This window comes from Aquila chrysaetos, chromosome 17 (assembly GCF_900496995.4).
Source record: "Aquila chrysaetos chrysaetos chromosome 17, bAquChr1.4, whole genome shotgun sequence".
NCBI classification, from domain to species: domain Eukaryota; kingdom Metazoa; phylum Chordata; class Aves; order Accipitriformes; family Accipitridae; genus Aquila; species Aquila chrysaetos.
In genome coordinates, this window is record NC_044020.1 from 752304 (window position 1) to 775895 (window position 23592).

A 23592-nucleotide genomic window follows, 5' to 3' on the forward strand; every position below is an offset into this window, starting at 1 on the left:
AACTGGCAAGTAGAGAGGGGTGAGTGGACAGGAAAACCCTACTGCATGCCTCAAAAAGACCCAAAACACTGTTTACTTATACTAACCCACCTACAGCCCTCTTCTCCTCCCCACCTTGGCTAACCCTGGTATTTTGGTGACCTGTAAAACAATACACAGGCCTTTGGCCTCTTCCTCAAGTTTAATTTGCAGGGCTTTAGGGTACAGATCGTAGATCAAATTTACAGTAGGACTGCTAAAAAATTAAAAATTCAAACAGTGCACCATGTCCTCTGCAGTTCTGGGTTCAAAAAGCAAGAAATGATGACACTCAAAAAGGTCTCTTGCTCCCTCAAGGGGCATCACCATCCCTTTTTGTTTTTTCACTTCTTTCCACTCTTCCTGTTCTGACTTTCTCAAGGGTTGCAGGGCCTAGACCAGGGAGCACAGCACCAACGTCCTACGAGGGCAGCTGAATTCCTGACGCATGTGACCTGCACATATCATCTCAGACTGCAGCTCACCACTTCCAGCCACAGCCGAGAATCCAAACCGCCCCTTCGTGCTCTGGCAGCCTCTTTCCCCATTGGGAGTTCCTGCTAGGAAAGGTGCCTTTAAAGCGAGGCACACACAACCCCAGCAGCCACCCTGGTCAGGCTCCTCAGCGTGCCTGCAGCCTTTCTGGAGTCTGTTTCCCAGGGCTTAAAATTACAAGTCTGGGGGAAACTTTCTTGCACACCAGGAAAGCAGAGTTATGATATTGCAGGGTGGTTTGCTTCAAAAAGGGAAGGCCCTGTTAGTCTTCCGCTTCCCTTTGCCAGGACATTCCCCAAAGAGCCACAAGGTGAAGCGCAGTCTGCTGTGGGCAGCTGGGGATACTCCAGGATCAGTCTGTGACCTCCTGCTTTATGCTGCTGATGGGAACGGGAAGCTCTGTGGCTCCAAACTCTGCTATCGAGGGGTCAATGGTTTCTTCTTTCACCTGCACAGCAATGACTGGCAAGAGACAGAAAAAGAGAGGGAAAAATAAGTAAGTAAAATCAACCCATGCTACCTTGCTCTACCTGCAGCACCCCAGAACCAGCTCTGTTCACGCAGATACTCAAAATGCCCCAGGTTTCCAGCCCACTTCTTGAGGGTCCCTTACCACAGGCAGCCCTGTCTTGCTAGCACAGATCTATCCATGGTCACAGCAGCAATCAGGATGGGGCTAAACCCTGGCAGCATTCAGCTGCCCGCTCCCAAGAACAACTTCTCCTAGGGCTGAGGGAGGAACAGCCAGTGTGGTCCATTCTCTACCTGCCTGGGTCTGCACAGGGGAAATTAAACCTCTGTGAGCAACGGGACCTTTGTGAGGCTCCGTCCCCATGTGCACAAAGCACCTCACCCACCCTCTTCCCCAGCACCCATTAGGGTTGGCAGGTGACCCAGCTGCCAGATGCTCTTCTGGTCACCACATCTCTTGATGCTCAGCACGATGGGGTGCATTCACATGCTGCGACAGCCCTTATGGGGACTGGGACGTGACAGCACAACTTTGACATGTCCACCTTGTCTCTCCTCCCTAACTGACCTCACACAACCAGGCTGCTCAGCAGGGCAGTCAGGTCCTCAGCAGGCATCAGCAGTATCGCAGTATCTAGCTGTACTGGTGCCACCAAACCTTCTCAGGAGGCAAACCTTCCCAGGAAAAGCAGGCAAAGGCTTTCTTCCACTCTCTCTGTCTCTGGAGGAGTGGGGAAGGACATTTGCCACGGTGCTGCCTTTCCCTGCCTGGGGGCACCCATGACTTAATGGCCAAGCGGCAGCACAGGCCTCGGGAGAGCCGGTGGCACACAGGGCGTACGCGAGAGAGTTGAATGTGGCTGCTGGGTAGGGTAACTCGTTCCCTTACTCTCATCAGGTGCTGGCTCTGGCAAAGCCTTGCTGGCAGCTTTTGCTTCTCGTTTTATCTTCAGGGTGGAAGGCTTCTTGACAGTCTGCTTGATGTTGCGGCTTTTGGCAGGTAACTTTTTTCCTTAACAAAGAGATAACAGAGCATGGGGAAAAGTGTGTTTCTTCTCCCCTGGAAAATCAGCAACCCTGCTCCACTGAGAAACCACAGGCCAGGCACCAGCACAACTGACCAGCAAGCTACATGGTCATTAGCTGCCAACTGGTTACTCGACAGAAATGGCCTACTGGAGAAAAACTCTATAGTCAACATCTCAAAATATGCTCCTCCGTGTTCTCCTTCATTAAAGGCAAGGCACTTCAGCATGTGCTTAACTTCCAAGGAGCAGGTCCTGTTGGAATTGGTCTGGAGTCAGCTTTGCTTACCTGTCTGGGTCTAGTCCTAGGCAATAGGCATGTTGGCTGCAAGGCATGGACACTGTAGCATTAATGTTTTCATTTTTAGCTGACGTTTTTATTTAAGTTGAACGTCTTTATATTCTTTAGATGTCCTTTCCTCTCCACCCCCCAGGAAGGAATTTCTTGTCTGTCTACACATGATTTGCCACAGCTACTGCAACAATGACGACAACGACAAGATGAAACAATAACATGGTCCAGCCCCACTACTGGCCTCTTCAGCCACCTTAAGGCCTTCTTTCCCTCAGCACAAAGCAGGCAGGGTTGCTCTCCAGCTACCCTCCAGCTGCAGCAAACAGTCTCCCTCCGACCACGGACACAGTAGGGAAAGCAGCACAACCTCACGCCTGGAAGCAAGCACCATCTATACCTCAGCCAACAGAAAACAGACTGCAGAACAGGTCCTTCCCACACACACAGCTCTGCTCTTTTAGGTAATAGGGCAGTGACGGAGGATGAAGCTGTGTTGTCAGACCCACAGCTGACTGAGGGCATCCACAGCAACACAAGGCCTCTCTCTCCTGCTCTGACGGGACATGGACAGGGTTCCTCTAACTGGGCCCAGCCTGCGAGCGAGCGGGAGGGCACTAATCAAACATCACTCACTCTTCTTTCCATAGGGTTTCTTCTTCTTCTTGGGCACCTCCTTGGCCTTCACTGGAGTTGTGGGCTCTGTCATGGAGATGAGAGGGAAACGAAAGCCAAGTCCCATAACCAGTAGGTAACTGGGATGAAGTGACATAACCGAGAAACAAGATATACCCGTCCCCCCGAGCCAATGCCCTCTCCCAAGACAACCAGGTGAGGGGAAAGCAAGGCTCTAGTGCAGTTGCTGTCTGTGCTTCCAGGCGAGGGCCCAGGGCGGCAGGCTGGGGCAGCGTAGGGGAGAGAGGCCCAGTAGAGATTTGGCAGGGGCAGTAAAGAAACAAGATTCGTAGCTTGGGACAAGAAGGAAAACATCTGCAAGGGTGAGGCAGTGGCCTCCCTGTGACAAGGGAAGGAATCAACACTTGAGAGGGATGCTCTTACCTTTTACAGACAGAGTCATAGAATTGATGAGAAAAGGGAGCAGGGGCCAAGCTCCCCCTGCTACCTGGCTGAGGTTGTAGGTACTCTTAGTAAAAGGGAGCTGTACAGGGACAGGACCACCTAGAACTCTACCCAGCTTCATTGGGAGCAATTCTCTGTTGGTATGCAGGTGGGGGTACAGAGGGAAAATAGAGCCAACCTCAAATCTCAGGCTGTTTTCTCCCCACCACAGACTCCTCCCGCTGCCAGCTGCTAGCATGTGTGGCAGCAGAGGAAGACTTATGGTGGCCAGCACAAATCAAGGAGGCAATTTTCTCCTCCCTACAAGGCCCAGAAAAAGGACGAGCCACTCACAGAGCAGGAGGAAATGTGCCTCTAGCGTTAGAAACCACAGTAAAATTTTCACTCACCTGGAACAACAGGTGGTTGAAGCTGGTAGCCTGTCAGCTCACACCACCCCACAGGATAAATGTCTGGAGACTCGCAGTCCACCCACTGGTCATACTCGTTGTCCCAGCCATCAAAATGGATGCTAAGGAGACGTTGGACTACACGCTTCACCGTGGCCACACAGATGAGCCGGGGCTCCATCAGGTCCACTGCTTCCACCTTCATGCCTGCCTTGAAGCCGTGGTTTGGGCAGTCCTGAGTGCAGAAAAAATGAAAAAAGGAAACCCAAGGCCATTGCACCCAGTCCAAACCCACCTCTGGCCACCAGCACCCTAGAACAGGCTTGCCTCCAGCTTAAAGCCAGCAGAGAGAGAACAAGCCCACAGTCACGCAACAGAATGAACCAGTTGTGAAACAGAAGGGGGCACACATGGAAAAGATCCAAGGCCAGCTGTGTCCTTAGTGAATCTCAGCCCAGCCTTTAGAAACAAGATCCTGACCTAGGGGGAGCAGCGGGCAGCAGTTAAGGGACACCTGATCAAACCATTAAGCTGAGATAGCCCTGGGAAATCAGAAAGACCAGCACAGGCCCAGGTGCTGCAGCAGTTTTGCTGATGGAGACCCCCTCCACCCACATGCCAGCCACATGTCCACAGGCAATAAGCAGTGCAGAACCCACCAGGAGCCTCCAGCTCCTGGAAACACTAGAGAATCGCAGGTCACACTCAGAGGGACCAAGATATCATTACATCCACAAAGGCATGACACTGCTTGTCCCAACCAGCCAAACAGGGCCTTTACTTGGAGAGTACATACTCCTGTGCCTTGGGCTGTCCTTAGAAGTGTTGACTGGCAGCAAAGAGCAGCTCAGTAGAGACACTGGATATTGTCTATCCTGATTTCAGGAAGGCTTCTGACACTGTCTCCCATAAGATCCCCACAGAGAAGCTGATGAAAGTATAGGCTGGATGAGGAGACAGTGAGGTGGACTGAAAACTGGCTGAGTGGCTGGGCCCAGAGGATGGTAATTAGTGGCATGAAGCTAGCTGGAGGCTAGTAATTAGCGGTGTACCCGAGGGGTCAAGACTGGATCCTATCCTGTTCAACACCTTCATTAATTATCTCGATGACATGACAGAGTGTCACATCAAACTCGGCAAGTTTGCTGGTGATACAAAACTGGGTGGAGAGACTGATACACTAGAGGGTTGTGCTGCCATCCAGAGGGACCTTGACAAGCTGGAGAAATGGTCTGACAGGAACCTCACGCAGTTCAACAAAAGGAAATGTAAAGTCCTGCACCTGGGGAGGAACAACCCCAGGCACCAGGACATGTTGGGGGCCGAGTGGCTGGAAAGCAGCTTGGCAGAAAAGGGCCTGGGGATCCTGGTGGACACCAAGTTGAACAGGAGCCAGCAACGTGCCCTTGGCACAAAGGCAGCTAATGGTAACCTGGGCTGCATTAGGAGGAATGTTCCCAGCAGATCAAGAGAGGTGATCCTTCCCCTCTACTCAGCACTGGTGAGGCCACACCTAGCATGCTGTGTCCAGTTCTGGGCTCCCCAGTATAGGAGAGACATGGACATACTGGAGAGAGTCCAGCAAAGGGCCATGAAGATGATGAAGGGACTGGAGCACCTCTCCTATGAAGAAAGGCTGAGAGAGCTGGAACTGTTCAGCCTGGAGAAGAGAAGGCTCAGGGGGATCTTATCAGTGTGTATAAATGCCTGAAGGGAGGGTACAAAGAAGATGGAGCCAGGCTCTTCTCAGTGGTGCCCAGGGACAGGACCAGAGGCAATGGGGACAGGCTGAAACACAGGAGGTTGGTTCCCTCTGAACATCAGGAAACACTGTTTACTGAGAGGGTGACTGAGCACTGGCACAGGTTGCCCAGGGAGGTTGTGGAGTCTCCATCTTTGGAGATACTCAAAAGCTGTCTGGACATGGTCCTGGGCAACCTGCTATAGGTGACCCTGACTGAGCAGGGGGGTGGAGAAGATGACCTCCAGAGGTCCCTTCCACCTCAACTCAACCATTCTGTGACAGCCAGAGCTCTTGCACTCCTTCTTGCTGACTGCAAGCATCCCTACACATCTCCTCTTCCTGGCAGCACTCACTGTGTTGAAGAGCCGTGCTGGAACAGGTCTTGATTTTGTCTTTTCCAGGTAACTCTCCCAGTTGAAGGTCTTTGCGTCTTGCCCTGCAGCAGGAAGAAATGGTAAGAGGGAAAAAGGCAGTCACTGGGTAGACCAGCTGGGGGAAGAGGCAGAATAGGCAGGAAGGAGGCATAGCAACTGGTTGCAAAGCAGTTTCATAAACCAGCACGTACAGCCTGATCTTGGACATAAATCTAGTGCACAGATTCCATGGCATTCCAGCACCCCCCTCCAGTGGGCAAATACAGAAAAGCGCAAGTTGCAACTCTGAATGTATCTAGACCACAGAGAAAGGCGAGGAGAAGCAGCAGGCAGGAAGAAGTATATTCAGAACACACCACCAAGACCAATCTTTCTCCCACCAGCAGGAACATCAAAGGAAGATAGCATAGCACTGCACAAAAGTGCTGCAATACAGAAATTCAGAGCAGGCCTTTTTGGGGTATGGCCAGATGAGGTGGTAAAACCACTCCTAGGGACTCCGCTCAGGACTGGTCTCAGATTTATTCATACAAGAAGAACAGAGGTGATTCCTGCCACTTTTAAGTACTGAGTCAAGCAGCAATGGCTTTACTTATCCCTTCCCACCCTCCTTGTCCTTTAAGCTTTTGATTCTGTTCAGTTTGGGGATCGTACACCTCTCCCACTGATCTGCCAGGAGCTAACCACCATGCCATTAATGCCCTTTGGAGACGTTACTTCCTTCCATAAAGTACCAAGACTTGGTATATGGGCAGAGCTCAAATGGACTGGCTCTCTGAACCAGCCCTACCTCCCCAAAAAACAGGCAGACTGGGACTGTGTGGTTTTGATTCATCTGAACCTGACACCTCTCAGAAAAGCACAGCCCAGCAGATTCTGCGTGCAGGTTTGTACCACAGGGCAGAGTCCAAACCTCACCTTTTGGAGGGGTCAGTTCGATGCTGTTCTTCTGACAGAAGTTGACAGGGAAGATGGCATGCGAGGAGGCATGATAGCAGAACCAGTCAGAGCCATCAGCAGATGTGGCTCCATCAATGCTGATCATGAGATACCCATCCAAGAGGACCTGAGATGGGAGTGAAGGGCATGAGTGTAGAGCTTCACTTGCTCTAAAGCCTCTCCTCTCAAAGGTCCCCCCCTAGATGGATCACAATTGCCACTAGATAGTAAAATGCAATGTTATATGCTCCAGGGCACACTGTAGCTTCTCCTGATATGTTAGTCAACACAAGCTGATCCCCAAAGCAGCAATTTCTACAGGACTGGGACCAACACTAATAACCTTGTGAAAAGGACTCAGCCACAAACAATCAGGAGCTCCATCCTCCCTCAGAAATGGACTTTATTGGCAGCCCAGAGACCTACACCAGCCAGGTCATGAATTTGTTACTGGGCAGAACGGAAGGGCGCCACCTTCAGACTTGCCACTTCCTACAGCAACAAGACTTGTCCCATCCTGTCACTCAATGGTAACTGGTGCCTACCAAATGTGATAGGCATGTCTGCCCCAACTTCTTCACATTTCCAAGCAATGGCTGAAGGAAACGTTTTACAGATACAAAGAGCTTTCCTAGCATCCCCCTGCCAAACCCCAAGTGTCAAAGTCCTCTGCTTGGGTTCTACAATGGCAAACCGCTTCTTGAGGGAGAAGGAAGAGCCCAAGTTGATGCTATACTTCAGGACATGCAACACACCTCACTGAGGAAACCTGGCCAAGCAATTTACTTCCCAACACTAGCACAGGAGTAGAGCTCATTACCACCTCATCAAGAGAGACTGCAGGAGACACATCCATCCTCAGCTTCCTGCACCAGTGAATGCTGCCCATACAGATACATCCCATTCCCCACACAGAGGTCATCCCACAACTCTTCCCCTCTCCTTTCTCTCCTCAAGGCAGCACTACAGAGGCCTCTCTTTATGCACGCCAAGAACTGGAGAATAAATCTTCCCTACTGCATGCCCAAGGGTGAAGAAAGGGTGGCTGCCAGTCACACACACTGGACAGTTAGCTTGCAGACCAAGCATGCTCATCTTCATGCTATCCACTTAGGCACACATGGGCAACTGCTGGTCTCATCAGCTTCTCAGACCTCTGAGGTAACGCCCCAATTCCCTCCACACACCACCTGCCTACCTTTCTTGACAGCCCTCTCTTCTCCCTCATGCAAAATCCTACCCGGTCTTACTCATTTGCAAAGACCTGAGGAGAGGCTGGGTTATCTCAGGTAAACACAGTAGACCCTCTTTCGCCCACTGAGCTTACCTTGCAAACAGTGGCCACGCAAATGTTGCCCAGATTCAGGGGATCAATAGCCTCCAGTTTCATGCCTTCCTCAAACCATCCACCTTCAGCATAGACAGCCCGTACCTAAGGGAGACCATGTGCTGTCAGGGGTATGGGACAGTTCCATCCTGACACCAAGCGTGCCAAGTGCAAACAGGATTAGAGCTTCTTTACTTGGCTCAACCCAAGTTGGGAGGGGAAAGAAGAAGTATTAAAAGAAATATAAAGAGGCAGCCAAACCAACGCTCTGTTTGTGTCAGCAAACTCCTGCCAAGGCTCTGGTCAGTCAGAGAACTGGGCCCAGCACTCAGCTACTGCTCCACAGCAAAGCAAGCCTCCTTCTCACCTCAGTCCTTATCAATATGGTCCAGCTCCTTGTCGGAACTGGTCTCTCCCATGCAATCGTCTTCCCTCTCCAACTCAAAGCTCCAAGCAACTGCTTGCCTTTCAATCAAGTCCCTCAATCTGTTGTTGTCGTCTTCTAGTTCTTCCATCTTTCTATTTTGACCTGCCCCTGCCCAACCACAGCCTTGACACCCCAAACACCTTACTGCCCTTTAGCTGTAAGAGAGACAAATGAGCCATCCTCAACAATCCACACAGCAATATATATATATATATACACCCAAGGAAGGAAGTGGTATCATGGCTTCCTCTGCTGTGGCCAACACAGAAAGGCAAACTTGTCCTACCTTCTTAAACAGATAGGGGATAGCATCACAGTAAATCTTCCGGAAGGTGGGATGGTTTGCCATGTCACTGCGTTTTTCTTCTGTGAGGAATGGAAGAAACAAAGAGAGCTAAAAAACCTGCAGCAACTGCAGTAAGAAAACACACTGGTTATTAATTCTCTGGTGAGAGCTCAGCTGCTGTAAAAGACGTAGATCAGAGACCATGAGAAGAGTAATAAAAAGAACAGGTCAGTCCCTCTACACCTTCTCATAACATAGGCTGTGATGCAGGGCTTTCTCAAAAGCAGATGGCTGAGCTTCCTGAGCACTAGTGGTGACACCTATTCATGCAGCTGTAATCACCAGAGAGAGGCAGCAAGGAAGGGAGACACAACCAAAAGGATCAGCAGGGCTTGAGTCTTGGTCTTTTCTGCCAGTCTAAGCTTATCAACAATTCCTCTCTGTAAAGTCCAGAAAAACACAACCTGACGGCATCCAGTCTTACAGAAGCCAGCATGAATTTCCTCAAAAAGACTATAAACATCTGTGATGTTGCAAACTCTGCATTCTCACACTGTAGGCATAGACTATCTGCTTCAGGTAAGAAACCCTACAGTCCCCCTGTCCTGACCTATGGCAGCAGATCACTGGGCTTTTATCTATCCAGGGGGAAAAGCAGCAGACACATGACTACGTAGACTTTATCTGTTGGGTCCTGAGGCAACTGCCTGGCTCCCAGCATGTCAAGACTGGTGTCAATGGCAGGGTCCAGGCAGTTCATAGCAAATCAGAAGATGCTTGTGGTGGCCTGATCCCTACCTGTCTTCTTCATGCTGTGGCCGACTCTCCGTGACCAGCCCACAGGATGGATGAGGGGACTCCACATGTGGCACCAGAAGTCATCATCGCTGTCGCCATCCTCATAGAGGAGTCTCAGTCTGCCCCCGATCACCGTGTCCACCACTGCCATGCGTGTCCGGGACACATGGCTCTTATCCACCACCTCCACCCGCATGCCCTGCCGGAATGGGTACTTCATGCTCTCCGCCATCTAGCAACAACCAACAGAGGAGGTATCAATCGCACTTGGTGTTTTCCTTCCCCAAACACTTCAGAGAACACCCTTCCCCACAGACATCCTAGCCAACCTGCTGTGCTGCCCAAAGCTGACTGGGAAACACCTCTGAGAAGGGATGCACAGGAGTGGGTTCATCAGGGGGATGGGGAGCTGCCAACCCCCCACACGACAGCACGGTTGGGCACATGCACCCTAAGTGCCCCCTGTGCTGTGGCCTTATAACAGGCACCCCCACACTGGCCCAGCAGCCACGCTCAGCCAGTACCTTGTGTGAACGTTCTGAGCATGAGAAACAGATGTCCCTTCTGTTCAGCGGGAACCAAGTGAGGAATTGCGTGCCTTTTGCAGTCATGAGACCGTAAGGTTTCAAGGCTGGAAGTTAGAGGCATAGCTACCCAAAGGGCAATGGGATTTTCAGTTGACTTTAAAGGAAGTCAGGCCCTTATTTTCACTTTTTTACTGTGATCAGAGGTAGAGCAACATGATGGTCTATCTGCCAATTCCACCTCCAATGCCAGTTACTCTGCAGACTGACTCAAAGGCACAGGCACACGAAAAGAGTCACTGGCTGCCTTCTAACTGATTTTTTTTGAGACCTTCAGTTTGCTGATAAAGCCTAGCCCATCCACAAACACCCAAGGGTGTTTAAAGAACACCTGACATTTCGGCACTGAGAATCCCAGAATACCGTGCAGCAACTACAAACAACAGCTCAAAATGGACTCGGACATCCAAACCAGCCTACACCTGATTCCAGAATAACTTTTAAGGGAAGGTCTCCCCCTTCCACCTCATGTTCATTAGGTGAGAGTGGGGATGCTGGGGGGAGAACGATATTGACAACATCTGTCTCCCTCTACCACTTCCCTTCCATGGCGTGAGCTTTGAGCTACAGGCTGCAGCCCAGGAACAAGCATCTACAAACATCCTCTAAACTTTCTGAGGAGCAACAAGGAAAACACCAAGTACATCAAGATTTCCAGCTCAGTGTCACCAATTACCTTGCACACAGGAAAATCCATCACCTGCCTTCCTGCCTGCTGTCTCTGGGACCGTCTTCCCTATCTGTGGTTTACAAAGTTGCCAGTGACAAAAGAGTCTCTTCTCTCCCACAAGATCTAACCTCAGCGCAGGCTACACAAAACAACCACAAGCACCATAAAGCTGGCAAGGCCACGGCGCAGCTGCTTCCATGCACTTTGAGGGAGCCTGCACCCCTCTCACTCCCCACAAGCTGCTGTGCTACCAACATTGAAGGCAAAGGTTTTTGACTCAGAGCCATTCCCCAGCACTGAAACAGGGCAGGGAAAGGCCAGGCTGGAGCTGCATTGGCCTCTCCCTTCAGCAAAAAAAGCAAACTCATCCCCAGTATTTTCCAGCACAAGTTGACATGACAACAGCTTTTAAAGCCCATCTACGACCCGAAGGAGAAACAGTTGTGCTGACGGGGCACAGGGGCTGTGCCATTACCCACAGCATCATGACAGGTGTCTCACTGCCCCATCCTGCCCAGGTTTCAAGGGGACACACAGGAGTTGCACAGATCAGAACCAGAAGAGACATGTTACACACACAACATCTCTTGGCTTTGGCTTCATTTCCACACATAAAATGACAGCCTCCCACATTTACCTTGATGTGGAAATCCACTGGGATGGTCCTGGCTCCCACCAGTTTTTTCATGAGGTAACTTCTCCAGTCAGTGTACTTAGCATGAATAGCTACATATGAACAGGGAAAAAGCACATCTTTATGACCAAAGGAATTAGAGCACCACATTACACCTTTCTTCCTCTCTGAGAGTCCGTTTGCATTAAAAGGCCTTCTTCACATTCAGATCCTGTACCTGCTCTCGGGCAGACCCTGTTCTGCAGGCTTGCCCTCACAACTGGCTGCAAGGGATCACCACTAAGAGAATAGACTGGGCCAAGCAGACATCCAGCTCCACTGATCTAGATGTGGAAGTGGTATTAGAGCAAAAACACATAAGTCACACCAAGCAAACCTCAGCTTGCCAGAATTCTGCTAAACTGGCATCCTCCTAACTGCCAGCGGAGCCGGGAATCGATCCAGTGCGCTCCCCAGAGACTGTCCAGGATGTAGGACCAAAAAGCTCCCCCAAAGGTTAAGGTCAGGAGGAACAGCCACCTGCATAAGCCTCTGTCCATAGGTCTGACACCAGCTTTGCATCCCACACCCCCAGATCAACCACAGGGAGATGAGGAGAGTGCAATCCAAGCAGTCTCCAGCTTCCCAAAGAACTAACCGTTCCTTGTAACTCAGAGCACAAATGGAGCTGTGGTCCCACGAACAGTGGGAGCACCTGGCTCACTGCACTAGACATATACCAAGGCTCCTCCACGCCCAGGCACGTGCTGACCCCTCTCGCCCCAAACTCACTTTGTGGTGGTACCAGGATTTTGCTGTTGATGGCACACCAGCCAATGGGGTGAATATCCACTGTGCCCAAATTGCACCAGAAGTCGTGGCTGGCATCATTCTCAAAGCCCTCATATCGCAGAAGGGCCCTGTACCCTGCCAGGACAGAGCAGACAACCAGAGAAAGGCATTAGAGGCCAGGCATTTCTCCTCTCCCTGTTGGGCACCACAGGCTTAGTCCCTACAGCACAGCCTTCAGAGCTCTGCATAGGTTATCAGACCTTCTCCAGCCATTCTGGAGACAGAACCATCCAAAAATCTCTCAGCCGTTGCAGAGCTCCAAAGAGCTGATGTTTTGCTTGACCAGCTACACTCGGCTCTCTAAAGCTTCCCTCAGAGGTTAGCCATCCCCAGCTGTCAGGAATTATATTGGAGACATACCTACAGTCTGGATGACGGATGCAATCCAGTACACACGGCTGGGGAGAACAGCATCACTGTTCAGCACTTCCACTTTCATACCTTTCACCACATCATCCCACTGATCGAAGAGCGGCACCTGAAGGATTGAGGCAGCCACGTTGGGAGAGGGACGTTGACAGTTAAGAGCAGGGCTCAGGCCCTTGTTCTAGCTTTCAGAGACATGTTTTAGGCAGCTACACTTTCACCTTAGGCACAGGCTTGCATGTGTTACCCTTTCTATATCTGCCAACAGGCAGAAATGCAACCGAACTGTCCCAACACTGGGGTGTTCACTGAGGATCCCAAAAGGCAAAACATTGTATAGCAACACTTAACTACTGCCAGCTGTCCTGGTATCCCAAAGTAGCTGCTGCCATTCCTCTAGGGTATCAAAATCTCTAACCATCAATCAAACTGCCATGCCTTCCTGACCTATCCTCAAGAAGGAGGAAATTTTGTTAGTATTATCACAGATCACAACTCAAAAGGAACATAAGAAGTGAGTCTTAATACACAGAGAGGCTAGGGCTGCTATAATACCCAAGAACTGCCATTCTTCCACATATCTGTCTCAGCTACTTGGCCCATAAGGACTGCAAATCAGTATGATAGGAACCAGACATGCTAGAGGGGCAGCTACTGCCAGGCCCACATAAGCACAGTTCCGGCCAGCACATCACCCTGTGCTGTGCTCACCCACACAAACTGCAAAGGCAACTAGGAGCTTTCTGCTGTGCCCCCGAGTCAGAACTAATTCTGTCCCCAGCCAGCACTGGGCCATCACCACCAGCAGTGCTTCTACCAAGTCCCCCTCTGCTTCCTCCCCCTAAACTCCCGGTCCCCCTGTGGGACTCTCATTCTTAGCTGTGAGAAGTCCCAACTTCTTTCCTGGCATCAGCTGAGGCTCAATAACCAGTTCCTCAGGCCTCTCCCCACCACTTGTCACAGGAGTACAGGGGAGCCCCATGCATATGACAGGCCCCATGCACACTGTGAGGCACAGCGAAGAACAACTCACGTGTTTGAAGCAGCTGACAGGAGCTGCCTTGAAGCCGTGCTCCTGCAGGTACTTTCCCCAGTCAAAGCCCAGGACGAGTGCTACAAGCAGACATGAGAGCAGAAAATCAGGTGAGATTACAGAAGAGGCACAGAGCGCTCAGTTACCTCTAGACTACAGCTTGCAGCCACGTTGCAGCCTGGTCTGGGACAAAGCCCTCTGCCCCACCACACAGGGACTCTGTATTCCAGTGCATCTTCCCTGGTGGAGAACTAGATCCTACAAGCACACAGGGACCAGCCCCCGCAAAAGGCACAATATATTTTTAATCAATCCTTGCTGTCACTTGCTTTTGGGAAAGGGGGGACAGGAGGGGCAAGAAAAGGGGTCAAATCCAGCCCAGGGCTCAAGCACTCAGGGGAGAGTAGTGACTGCATCCTTTCAGCGCTAAACCACTTAGCAGCTTTGCCTCTCAGCAGCAACACTGCAGGGTCATAGCAGCAGCACTTGCTTCCCCAGAGGATGCTGGGAAAATCAGAGTGAAGCACTGGGATATTCAACCCAGTCACTTCTGATCCACGGCTACAGCTCTGCTCCAGCAGCAGCATGCTCAGGGATCAATCCCTACTGCCACCCCCTGGGGCTCACTTTTGCCCCAACAGAGCAGCTTGCTACTCCTTCAGCTGCAGTGACTGGCTGCTCCTCAAGTTGATCAGTGAATAACTCTGCTTAAATATAACTCCCCACAGGCAGCGGGGCAGCAAATGGCTGGGAGCAGCAGGGCACCTTTAAGTCAGCTTTGCCAGTAGCTCACAAGACTGTGACTAGAGAGCTTATGCTTCAGCCCAAGTTGCACCAGGAGCAAGGATGAGGCTGCAATAGTGGATGGACAGGAACCCACCAGGGCTCCGTTAGCACCGGCAGGGAGAGGGAGATAGACGTGCCCTGCGTCCTGCCAGCTTGTGTTGGAGCGATCCACGCACATTGTTTCAGTACAAGGCAGTGTACCAGAGGTGAGGAAGTGGACTGCAGAGCTTATAGCCCTCCAGGTGTCCCCATTTCTGTGGCTCCAGCAGCTATACCTCACACCTCAACTACACTTACCATCCTGGCCTGTCAGTGTCCCATCTGCCAGCTGCCCTGTGCCCTGTGAATGGAGGAAGGCCCCGATCTTGGCCGACCAGGCTGCCTTGTGCAGAACTTTAGCTTTCTTCGTTGGTGGCTTCCCCTACAAAAGAAGCGACGTTAGGAACATCAGTAACACCGGAGAGGAGAGGAAGCCAGGCCTTGCAACTGGCCAGCAGGACATGCATCTCTTTGGGGTGATTTTCAGGTTTCAGCATTTTCACTAATGCTCACAGGAATAAGAAGAAACAGCAGGTAAAACATAACTGTGTCCTTCCCCAGCTTCTAGGAAGCATCACCCTTCATCTGGCATGTGCTCTGTGGGGACTTCAGGCAGAAAGAACAAGCCATGGTAATGGCAGTTTGATCTTTAGAGAGAAACCACCCACCCCTGCGTACAGGCACGTCCTGCTCCATCCCCGGGGAATAAGGCAGGGGTTTGACTCACCTGCAGTCTGGCCAGGATGCTGGCCTTCTTGGAGTTTGAGGAGTAGCTTCTGGAGCAGGAGACGCTGCAGAAACGTTTGGTCTTGGAGAAGAAAGCTTCCCTGGTGCCCACAATCCCACACATCTCGCACACAGCTGAGAGAAGGAAGGCACAAAAACGTGAGCAGTTAGTAGGGTCGATGCATTACAAGGACAGAGCTGAATCCAGCTAACCCTCATGGCACATAGCAGCTCCCCCACGTAGCCCAGAAAATGCAGTCTCAATCCAGTGCTGCTCCCAAAGCATATTCAAGGTGCAGTCATACACTCTTCCGCTCCCCCAGCCCTCGTTCTTTCCATCACGCACGTCCTTTAGGTAGAACAGGCAGGCAGGGCAGTACCTGGCTCGGAGCCGCTGTCCTCTGTGAGCCGGCCTATGGACGGCTGGTGCACAGGAGAGGTTGGAAGCTCTCCAGCTTCCCAGTCTGCCACCTCATCGTCACTAGACTCATCCAGACAGGAGCTGCTGTCACTGCCCATGCTGCTGTTGTAGCCCCGGAAGCTGTCATAACCCCCAAAGATGTCCAATTCATCATCCTCCTCATCATCATTGCCTTCCTCCTCCATCCGCTCCAAAGATGAAGTTTTGTGGCAGAAGGTAGACACCAACTGAAAAAAGAGCCAGTCTGCTTTAAAATAGAGGTTTTACACCACACCCCACAATAAATCTGCCTTCATTGCCGGGGGGTGCCCTCTTAGACCGGGGAGAGGCCTCGCGGTGAGCAATGAGTCCACGTAACAACCCCAAAGGCAAGAGTCTGAATCGCTAGCAGGGAAGCTACTACCCCCGCAACAGGTCCCTTTACAGCTCTTTCACAGGCTGCATTCTGCTCCCCAAAAGGAAACAAACAGCCACAGAGCTGCAGCTACATAGAAAAAAGTTAGAACATGGAAGGAATACAGGGAACTACACTGCCATGCTGACGAAGACAGGAGACTGCGTCCTTCCAGGCGCTGTCTCTCCCAGCACAGTTGCACAGCACAGCAGCACATACACCATCAACGTTAAAGTCACTGCAAACTTCCAGCGCAGAGCACAAAGCTGAACACTCTGGCCACCACAGCTCACAAGACCAGTACAGCCTAGATGTCAGCAGGACAAACTTGATGCTGGAAAAAGCTCACGTTCTTTGGAAACTGCATAGTCCATAGCTAACCTCAGTTCAGAAGCTGCATCAGCAGGACAACAGAACGTTCGTTAAACGTTTTTGCCTACAGCCAGATGTCTCCACAACTAAACATCTTCACTAGCTCTTTGTACTTGCTGTAACAGCAAGAGAGCAGAGAGGCAGCAACTGAAGAAAGAGCACAGAAATCCAGTGACTGTTTCTCAGACCAGAAGAATCTTGAACCGGGCTCCAAATAAGCGCAAAAGAAGCTGGGAGAAGGTGTTAGCAACTCGTGAAAGAGCAGCAAGAAGGCAGCATCGGCACAGGGAGTGATGGAACAGAAAGGTAGATTGGAACAGCCACACGAGGCATCAGGATACAGTTGTTCATCCAAGCGGGCAACAACAAAAGATCAGCGGCAAGTCCATCACCTTCCAGTGCTAAACTCCCTCCGATCCCTGGCTCCTGGGTATTATTATAGACGCAGGAACGGAAGGTGAGACTTTGCTCAGTGCTGCCTCCCCACATCCTCCCTGGCTTTCACACAAAACAGACCCAAGGTACCCAGGTGGTTCCCTGAGGACGGAGTTGATCTCCTGCAGATCCACATGCTCAGACAGCATTCCTGACATCTGAAAGGCCTGAACTCCTCCAAAAAAAGCACATTCATCTCTCTCTCGCCCCTATCTGGGGGTGCACCTTCCTTCAGCTCGTAGGAAGGGAGGATCTTTGGGTCGTTCCTCTTCCACCAAACGCGAACGAAACTCGCGGACACGTTACAAGTTCCCAGGGCTGACAAGCAAGGACAGCACCGCCCGCAGCCCCCTCAGAGCGGCGAGGGGGACGCAGAGGCCCGTCCCGCCCGGGTCTGACCCGTCATCCCCTCCGGCACCAGCCCGGCCCCCGGCAGCGTGGACGGCCGCGGCGGGCACAACACCACGACGGCCAGGAGGAGGCGACCCGGCGCTCCTCGTCCCCCCTCGGCCGCCGGCAGCCGTTATCCCGCTAACACAGCCCGGGCCTCGCGTCCTCCCTCAGGGCACCGGGCGGCCCAGCCCGCTACCCCAAGGCTTCCCCCAGCACCCTGCGGGCAGCTCCGCGGCTGTAGGAGCGGACGGCTCCGCACCCCCGGCCCCGGAGGAGCCCCCGGCCCGGCCCGTCGCCGCTCACCTCGCCCCCGTCCTGCTCCATGGCTCCCAGGACGCCGCTAGCCCGCCTCACCCGCGTGGAGCACGTCCCCCGTCCCCCCAGCGGCGTATCTGATTGGCGGGAGGCGGGCAGAGAAAACCAATCAGCGAAGAGTTTGTTCTCGCCTCTGTCTCTTTCCCCGCGGGGCACGACGGGAGCTGTAGTTCTCTGCCCGCCACGGCGGCGGTGAGGGGAGGCGATGGCGCTGAGGAGAGGCGAGAGGCGATGGCGGTGAGGAGACGCGATGGCGCCTCACGGCGGTCCCGGCCCGGGGCGGAGGAGAGCTCGGGCCCCGCTGCCAGCTCCCCGGGCACGGCGCTGGGGGGTGCCGGCAGGCCCAGCCCGTCGGTTCTCACAGTTCTGGATTAGCTCTCTCATTCCCAGAAGTTTCTGTAAACAAGAAAACGAACTTCGGCCCCACGGACGGCTTTGACGCCGAGTAACCATCAGCGTGCGGGTGTGAACATAGCATCCCTAAAACAACGTGAGCCCCACGGAGATGCACAGCTGGGGTTGTGCGTCCTAAACGTTAACGGAGGATGCCTCGAAGCCCTGGTAAGGATGTGGTTTTAGACGGGAGGAATGCCTTCAGCATGGCAGTGCCTAATGTCACACTAGCGACGCCTTTGTCCCTGTCCCACACCGCTGACGTAACGAGCGTGTCACCCAGGCCGGGCAACCCTCAGCGGGTACTGGTAAAGGCTGCCAGGCAAGCAGGGTGCAGAGGACGGAGAACTCACTCCATGCCCACCCTGCCCTGCTGAGTCCGAGAATCATCCGAGAAATAACCCACGCGAGTTAACGCTGCTGCTCCCTACCTTCTCAAATCCTCAGTCTCAGAGATCTCAGGCAAAAATAGATATTTTATTTGGCAAAGAAAGTATTACCTATACAAAAGAGGCCTTAAAGTGCTTACTGTGCTATGCAATTGGTTTTAAAATTTTTATGCAGTTATAGCATAGCTTTGTCGTAGTACAAGTGCTCCTCTCCCTTTTGGCTTTTTTTTCCCCCATGGAAAAGTAGTGTGGTCTTAGCGGTACTGGTAGCAATATCCCTCACCCCAGCTCGCTGTCAAGAACAGCCAAGAAGCAAGTGTCTCACTGTATGTCTCTGGCACTGATTCTCTCTTACTCAAAAGGCACGTCCCTTGCAGTTAGTTCTATTTCCCATTCTACCCCTTTTATTTTGTTATCACCTTCATTCTGTTGACAAAGAAAAAAAAACCCCTACCTGTACTGAATGCTCTTACTCTGTACAGACCTTGTAGCGAGGAGCTAAACAAGTAATGCGTAAGGCACACGCACAGTTCCTCTCATGTGCAGACAGTACGGCCTTAGTTGCAGGCGAAAGTAAGGCAGCATGGAGAAGGTTCACTCCAGAGGCTTACCTATGTTACAGATATGCATGGATTGCTCTTCCAGACAATCCAAAGGCACTAACACGAGGCTACAGCCTGTCGATCTAAACGAAAAGGAGTGTCACTATCAGTGTGAACCACGCTTAGAACCCTGGGCAGCGACTGGGGTCACAGCCTAATTATAGCGGGACAGTTGCGGTGAGCTTGCAAAGCCTGCTGCGTGCAACTCCATCAGCAAATTTCTGTAGCGTCAGGGGTCCTCCAGGTTCAGGTTCCAAAAACAATCCCACAGCGCTGTTAAGAAACAGAAAATTGCTTTTAAAGTATTTAAATAATGTAGTTGATAATAAATTATAAAGGCTGTTACTCCCTTGTATAAATTATGAAGGCTGTTACTCCCTTGTATAAATACTGCCAGACAGTGCACTGCATGACAGACAACAAAGCTGTTTTCAGAAAGACACAGATACAAAATTAAAGGTTCATTAAATCTTTCTGCTGCAGTAATCATTCACGTAACGCATTATGAGCTATTGCCGGTGCACATCCCCCGCTTCCTTCCCAGAGCACAACAAGCAGCACTGCTTCCTTACGTCACAGACCAGCTGGCTCAAGGCTTCGTGAAAGCTTAAGCAAAAATGAGTTCTGCCTTGACACAGAACAGGTTTAAAGGCAGTCCCCATCCTGTGGCTGTTCATTTGTCATTGCAGTTCTAAATAAACCTTTTCAATAAATAACAGTATTTAAATAATTTCATTTTAATTTGAATCAAATTCAAATTGGTTAAGGAATACTTATATTCTCTTTAATAATAAAAACTTCGCTATGTAACATTAATTGTAACGTCTTTGTAAAGCCAGCTCCTTTCTTCAGGGATATAACAGCACTGACAATCTCACGAAACCAAAACCCCAAACCTAAGATTAGATTTCACTTTTCCTATCTCCTTCCCTACTGCTGCTCTGGGCCTGGTCTCTGTTTTGATGCCATCTGAAGTAAAAATTTTAGAAAGATCATTATAAAAAGCCTGCTGTCAGGTGAAAGCACTGGAGTCCACAATGCAATGGGGGGATTATTCCTGCAGGACAGAGGCCAGGCTGCTTTCTCAGAGCTGGACACAGGTGCTCAGCTCCAAGCTGTGCAGCTGGAGAAGCTTTTTGTACTTCAGCAGCAGCTCTATCCCTTATCACCACAGTTTCCTTTAGGAGCCTTGGCACACTGGCTCTTTGTGCTCATCTACTGGGACTGTCCCCTCACCCATGCTCTGGGGTGGGGAGCTCATGCTCCAGGTCCCCAGGCTTCATAAATTCATCCACTGCTGCTCCAGAGCCTCCTTTTTTAGTCTTCTACTCTGTCATTTCAAAGAGCTCATGAGAATCCTGGCAGTCCGTGGGCCTAGTTTCACTTCAGCACCAAGTGGCAGCCATTCTCCTTACAGGGCCAGCTTCCAAATTCTTCAGCATGGTGGGAAGTCACACAGAGCTTTAGTAATGCTTTTGCTCTCACTTCCTATGCCGACACCGTAAGAAAACAAAAAACATTGCAAGGGTTTAATTTCTGTCATCAGCACTGGCAGCCATTTTGAAGAAAAAATGCTTATGACTTGTAGCCCTTGGTCATACGTTCAGGATACTGTCTTTGAAAAAGGAAAGTAAGGTAGAAAAGCTCGGAAAAACAACAAGCAAACAGAAGAAATAAATAAAAAAAAGAAGTATTCTGCTTAACTTTTAGCAGACTAATTTTACAAATTAGTAAACACTTTACAAAGGTAACTGTGAAATGAAAAGAGGGAAATGGTGACCAGCCTGACCATGGTGACCATGACAGTAGAGGATTCCCCTGCACCAGGTATTCAGTAACCCAACTGCTCTTACTTGCAGACATCCCTGGCTGCGGCTGTCCCATATTGGGCCCTTGATTCATGGGAGCCTGTGGCATGCCCGGAGCATTTGGGATCATGTTTTGCTTCTGCAGCCTGGTTCTTCGTTTCTCCTCCAGCTCCTTCTGAATCTTATAGATCTTCTCCGCTAGCAAGTGATAGTACTCTGCCTGTTGGGGAGCAATACAAGTCAGGAAAGGACAGGGGACACACATTAAGCAAAGGCAACAGGTCACAGTGATCCAAGCTCGGAAAACAGCCTTCCACACACGCATTTCAGCTTGGGTGGGGGTAGCTCTCCCTTTACAGGGGCTCCTGCACAGATAGGAGGGCAAAACCAGAGCACTGCTCAGGGCATTCCTGGCAACCATTAGACCAACACCAGACGTTTCTCTTGTCGTCTCCGACGCTTCTTTGGGAGAATCACAGTGAAGAGCTTCACGCTGCCTTCACGGAACCCCGAGAAGTCTCAGGCACAGCACAGCCCAACGGGGAACCCCCCTGACTCCCGGCACACCCAGGCAGAAGCCTGCAGCTGGCTGGTTCCTAGACCCCATCCAGCAGCCCCTGAACACACGCTTCCTCAGCCTGGGACTCTCAACTGTGCTTTCACTCCCCTTCCTCCCCAATCACTATGCGGTCGGGGGAGAAACACACGACTAGATGACAGAGGATGACATCTCACCCTGCTGTTTGCCGATTCATACATATCCCCTTCCACCTTCCGAGCATATGCCACCAGATTCTCCATACGCCGATCCTTCAGTGCTGCAGGGTCAGGAGTAGGAAATATGGCTTGGACTCTGGGGGAGGGAAAACAAGAAAAAGAAAAGCACGCCAGTGATTAGGATGTCCCCAGGCAGGGACATCAGCACTAACCCCAGTGATCTGATCCGAACACAAAGCACCAAGCAAGTCTTCTGACAGACTGTGGCACAGCTACTGCTCCTGGGGGACGCTGCCCCCACGTCCATGGCTTGAGTACAGAGCGGACACTTCCACTACAACAGCCCCAAACCAGCAGATGCAGCTCCATCCATCTTTCAGGCTTCTGCTTTCCTTTCTCACGGGCCCTGACAAAACTCACTCCGTGGCCCCCTGGTTTTGGAAGCCAGGCTTCCTCCTGCTCCCCCCACCTCAGAAGCAGCAGCTCACCCAACAGCAGATTGTTTTGATATTAGCTACTCACAGTCTGTGAACAAGGCGGTTTCAGATTGTTTTGATATTAGCTACTCACAATTTATGAACAAGTTGGTTTCGGAGATCCTGAGTGACTTCTCCATGCCATTGCTTCTGCCTGCCCCCTGACAGGACGGAGCCTCCTGACCCCAGCCCAAGTACCTCGGGGCTCAGGCCGACCTTACGCTGCTGTATTTCCCTAAGGAAGCACCGGCTCCACAACCCTCATCCACAAAAATCGAGCAAAATCCTTCAGGGGCGGCGGCGGCGGGGGGGGCGGGAAGGGTGGCGGCGCGAGCGGGAGAGGCACCGCCCCCTCAGGCGCCAACGGCCAAGGAGCGCGCGCGGCGCCGCCCAACGGCCGGCACCGCCTCAGGCGGGAGTGTCCCTCAGCGTACGCCAGCCATCTCTTTTTTGGGGTTGTTTTTTTTTTTTCCTTTTAAAAATATCTCTCCCGGGATCCTCGGGCAGAACATTACCTCGCAAGTGCAAGGCAGCCAGCGTGCGGGTCGTGTTTCCTCAGGCCAGGGCAGGTCCTGGGCTGTGTGAGGACGGGTAAGGGTGTGCTGGGAGGTGGGAGACCAGGCCGTTGGTGCTTTCCAGTTCTCTGTCGTGCCGCTTCCAGAAAACACTTGTCAGACCATCCTTAGTGTTACACTGATGTTCTTAGGTATTTACAGCAACTTGTAATTAAATCACACTGTGCAATAGACGTAGCCACTAAACAGTTCATGTGGTGAACAAATTGCCCAATCCCAGACCCAACCAGCATCCCAGTTAAGGGCACAGACGCTGAGTTAGCCTGTCCTTCCTTGCTATTTTACTACCACGCTAGGTCTGCCAGTATATGTCAACGCAGCTCTACGTACAAATACTAATAAAAAAGTAAAACAAAAATCGTGTCCAGATTTCACACTATGCACAGTTCCAAGGCTGTCCTGAAAAGGGGAGAGAAGAGTTAACCGTCTGGGAGATAAAACTCAGTTTTGAGTACTTAACCCCATCCCAGTCCCCCAGGAAATCTGCCTTTTGAGTGCTGAGCTGTGCTGCCTGTTTGATTCCTCCACCAGCCTGGGAAGAAGTGGGGTACCACCATGTCCTGCCAGGTCACCTTCCCCGGCAGAAGGGGCAGCCTGGAGGACCAGTAAGTCCAGCTAATAGCAGAAGATGAGACGTTACAACATCCACACGGCCCGGCACATAATATGCAGTTCACCAAGGTGGAAACCCCTTTACATACGCTTTCCCAAGCCACCGTTAAGGGCCCTCTCCCACCGTTTGTGGTGACACCGGGGAACTGGGTCCAGGCGGCAGAAAAAAGACCTGAAATCCTTCAGTACGAGCTTAGACTGAGAAAACGGCGAGCAAACAGAAGAGCACCTGAGGTCTTTATTTTCAAACTCATGATTTTGGGGCTCTAACTTGTGGCAGCTCTAACCCGTGGCAGCTCTAACCCAGCCAGTGAATGCGGTTACAAGCCCTGGCAGCACGGGTGCTGTTGGACCCA

At 51.6% G+C, this 23592-nt stretch overlaps 2 protein-coding genes across 5 annotated transcripts; both read right to left on the reverse strand.

Moving 5' to 3' along the window:
- Positions 1-162: 162 nt before the first annotated feature.
- Positions 163-17720, reverse strand: L3MBTL2 (L3MBTL histone methyl-lysine binding protein 2). 3 transcript variants are annotated; one of them, XM_030041131.2, is made up of 17 exons: positions 17653-17720; positions 15715-15982; positions 15336-15469; positions 14867-14990; positions 13784-13863; positions 12745-12862; positions 12325-12459; positions 11557-11645; positions 9666-9897; positions 8868-8947; positions 8155-8259; positions 6807-6954; positions 5868-5950; positions 3771-4005; positions 2938-3003; positions 1874-1996; positions 163-975 (listed from the first exon to the last, which is right to left on the reverse strand). In XM_030041131.2, exons 1-17 carry the CDS (start codon positions 17671-17673, stop codon positions 866-868), a joined length of 2151 nt encoding a protein of 716 aa, XP_029896991.1. In that variant the 5' UTR covers positions 17674-17720; the 3' UTR covers positions 163-865. The 3 variants fall into 3 exon arrangements, with proteins under 3 accessions (XP_029896991.1, XP_040985485.1, XP_029896992.1); XM_041129551.1 differs by lacking the exon at positions 17653-17720 and adding an exon at positions 17047-17320; XM_030041132.2 differs by lacking the exon at positions 2938-3003.
- Positions 17721-18515: 795 nt separating this feature from the next.
- On the reverse strand, positions 18516-22389 carry LOC115352351 (histone acetyltransferase p300-like). Of its 2 annotated transcripts, none has more exons than XM_030040391.2 (4): positions 22144-22388; positions 21592-21709; positions 20902-21076; positions 18516-19321 (listed from the first exon to the last, which is right to left on the reverse strand). In XM_030040391.2, exons 2-4 carry the CDS (start codon positions 21655-21657, stop codon positions 19278-19280), a joined length of 285 nt encoding a protein of 94 aa, XP_029896251.1. In that variant the 5' UTR covers positions 21658-21709; positions 22144-22388; the 3' UTR covers positions 18516-19277. The 2 variants fall into 2 exon arrangements, with proteins under 2 accessions (XP_029896251.1, XP_029896248.1); XM_030040388.2 differs by lacking the exon at positions 18516-19321 and adding an exon at positions 19811-20536 and having other exon boundaries at positions 22144-22389.
- Positions 22390-23592: the final 1203 nt, after the last annotated feature.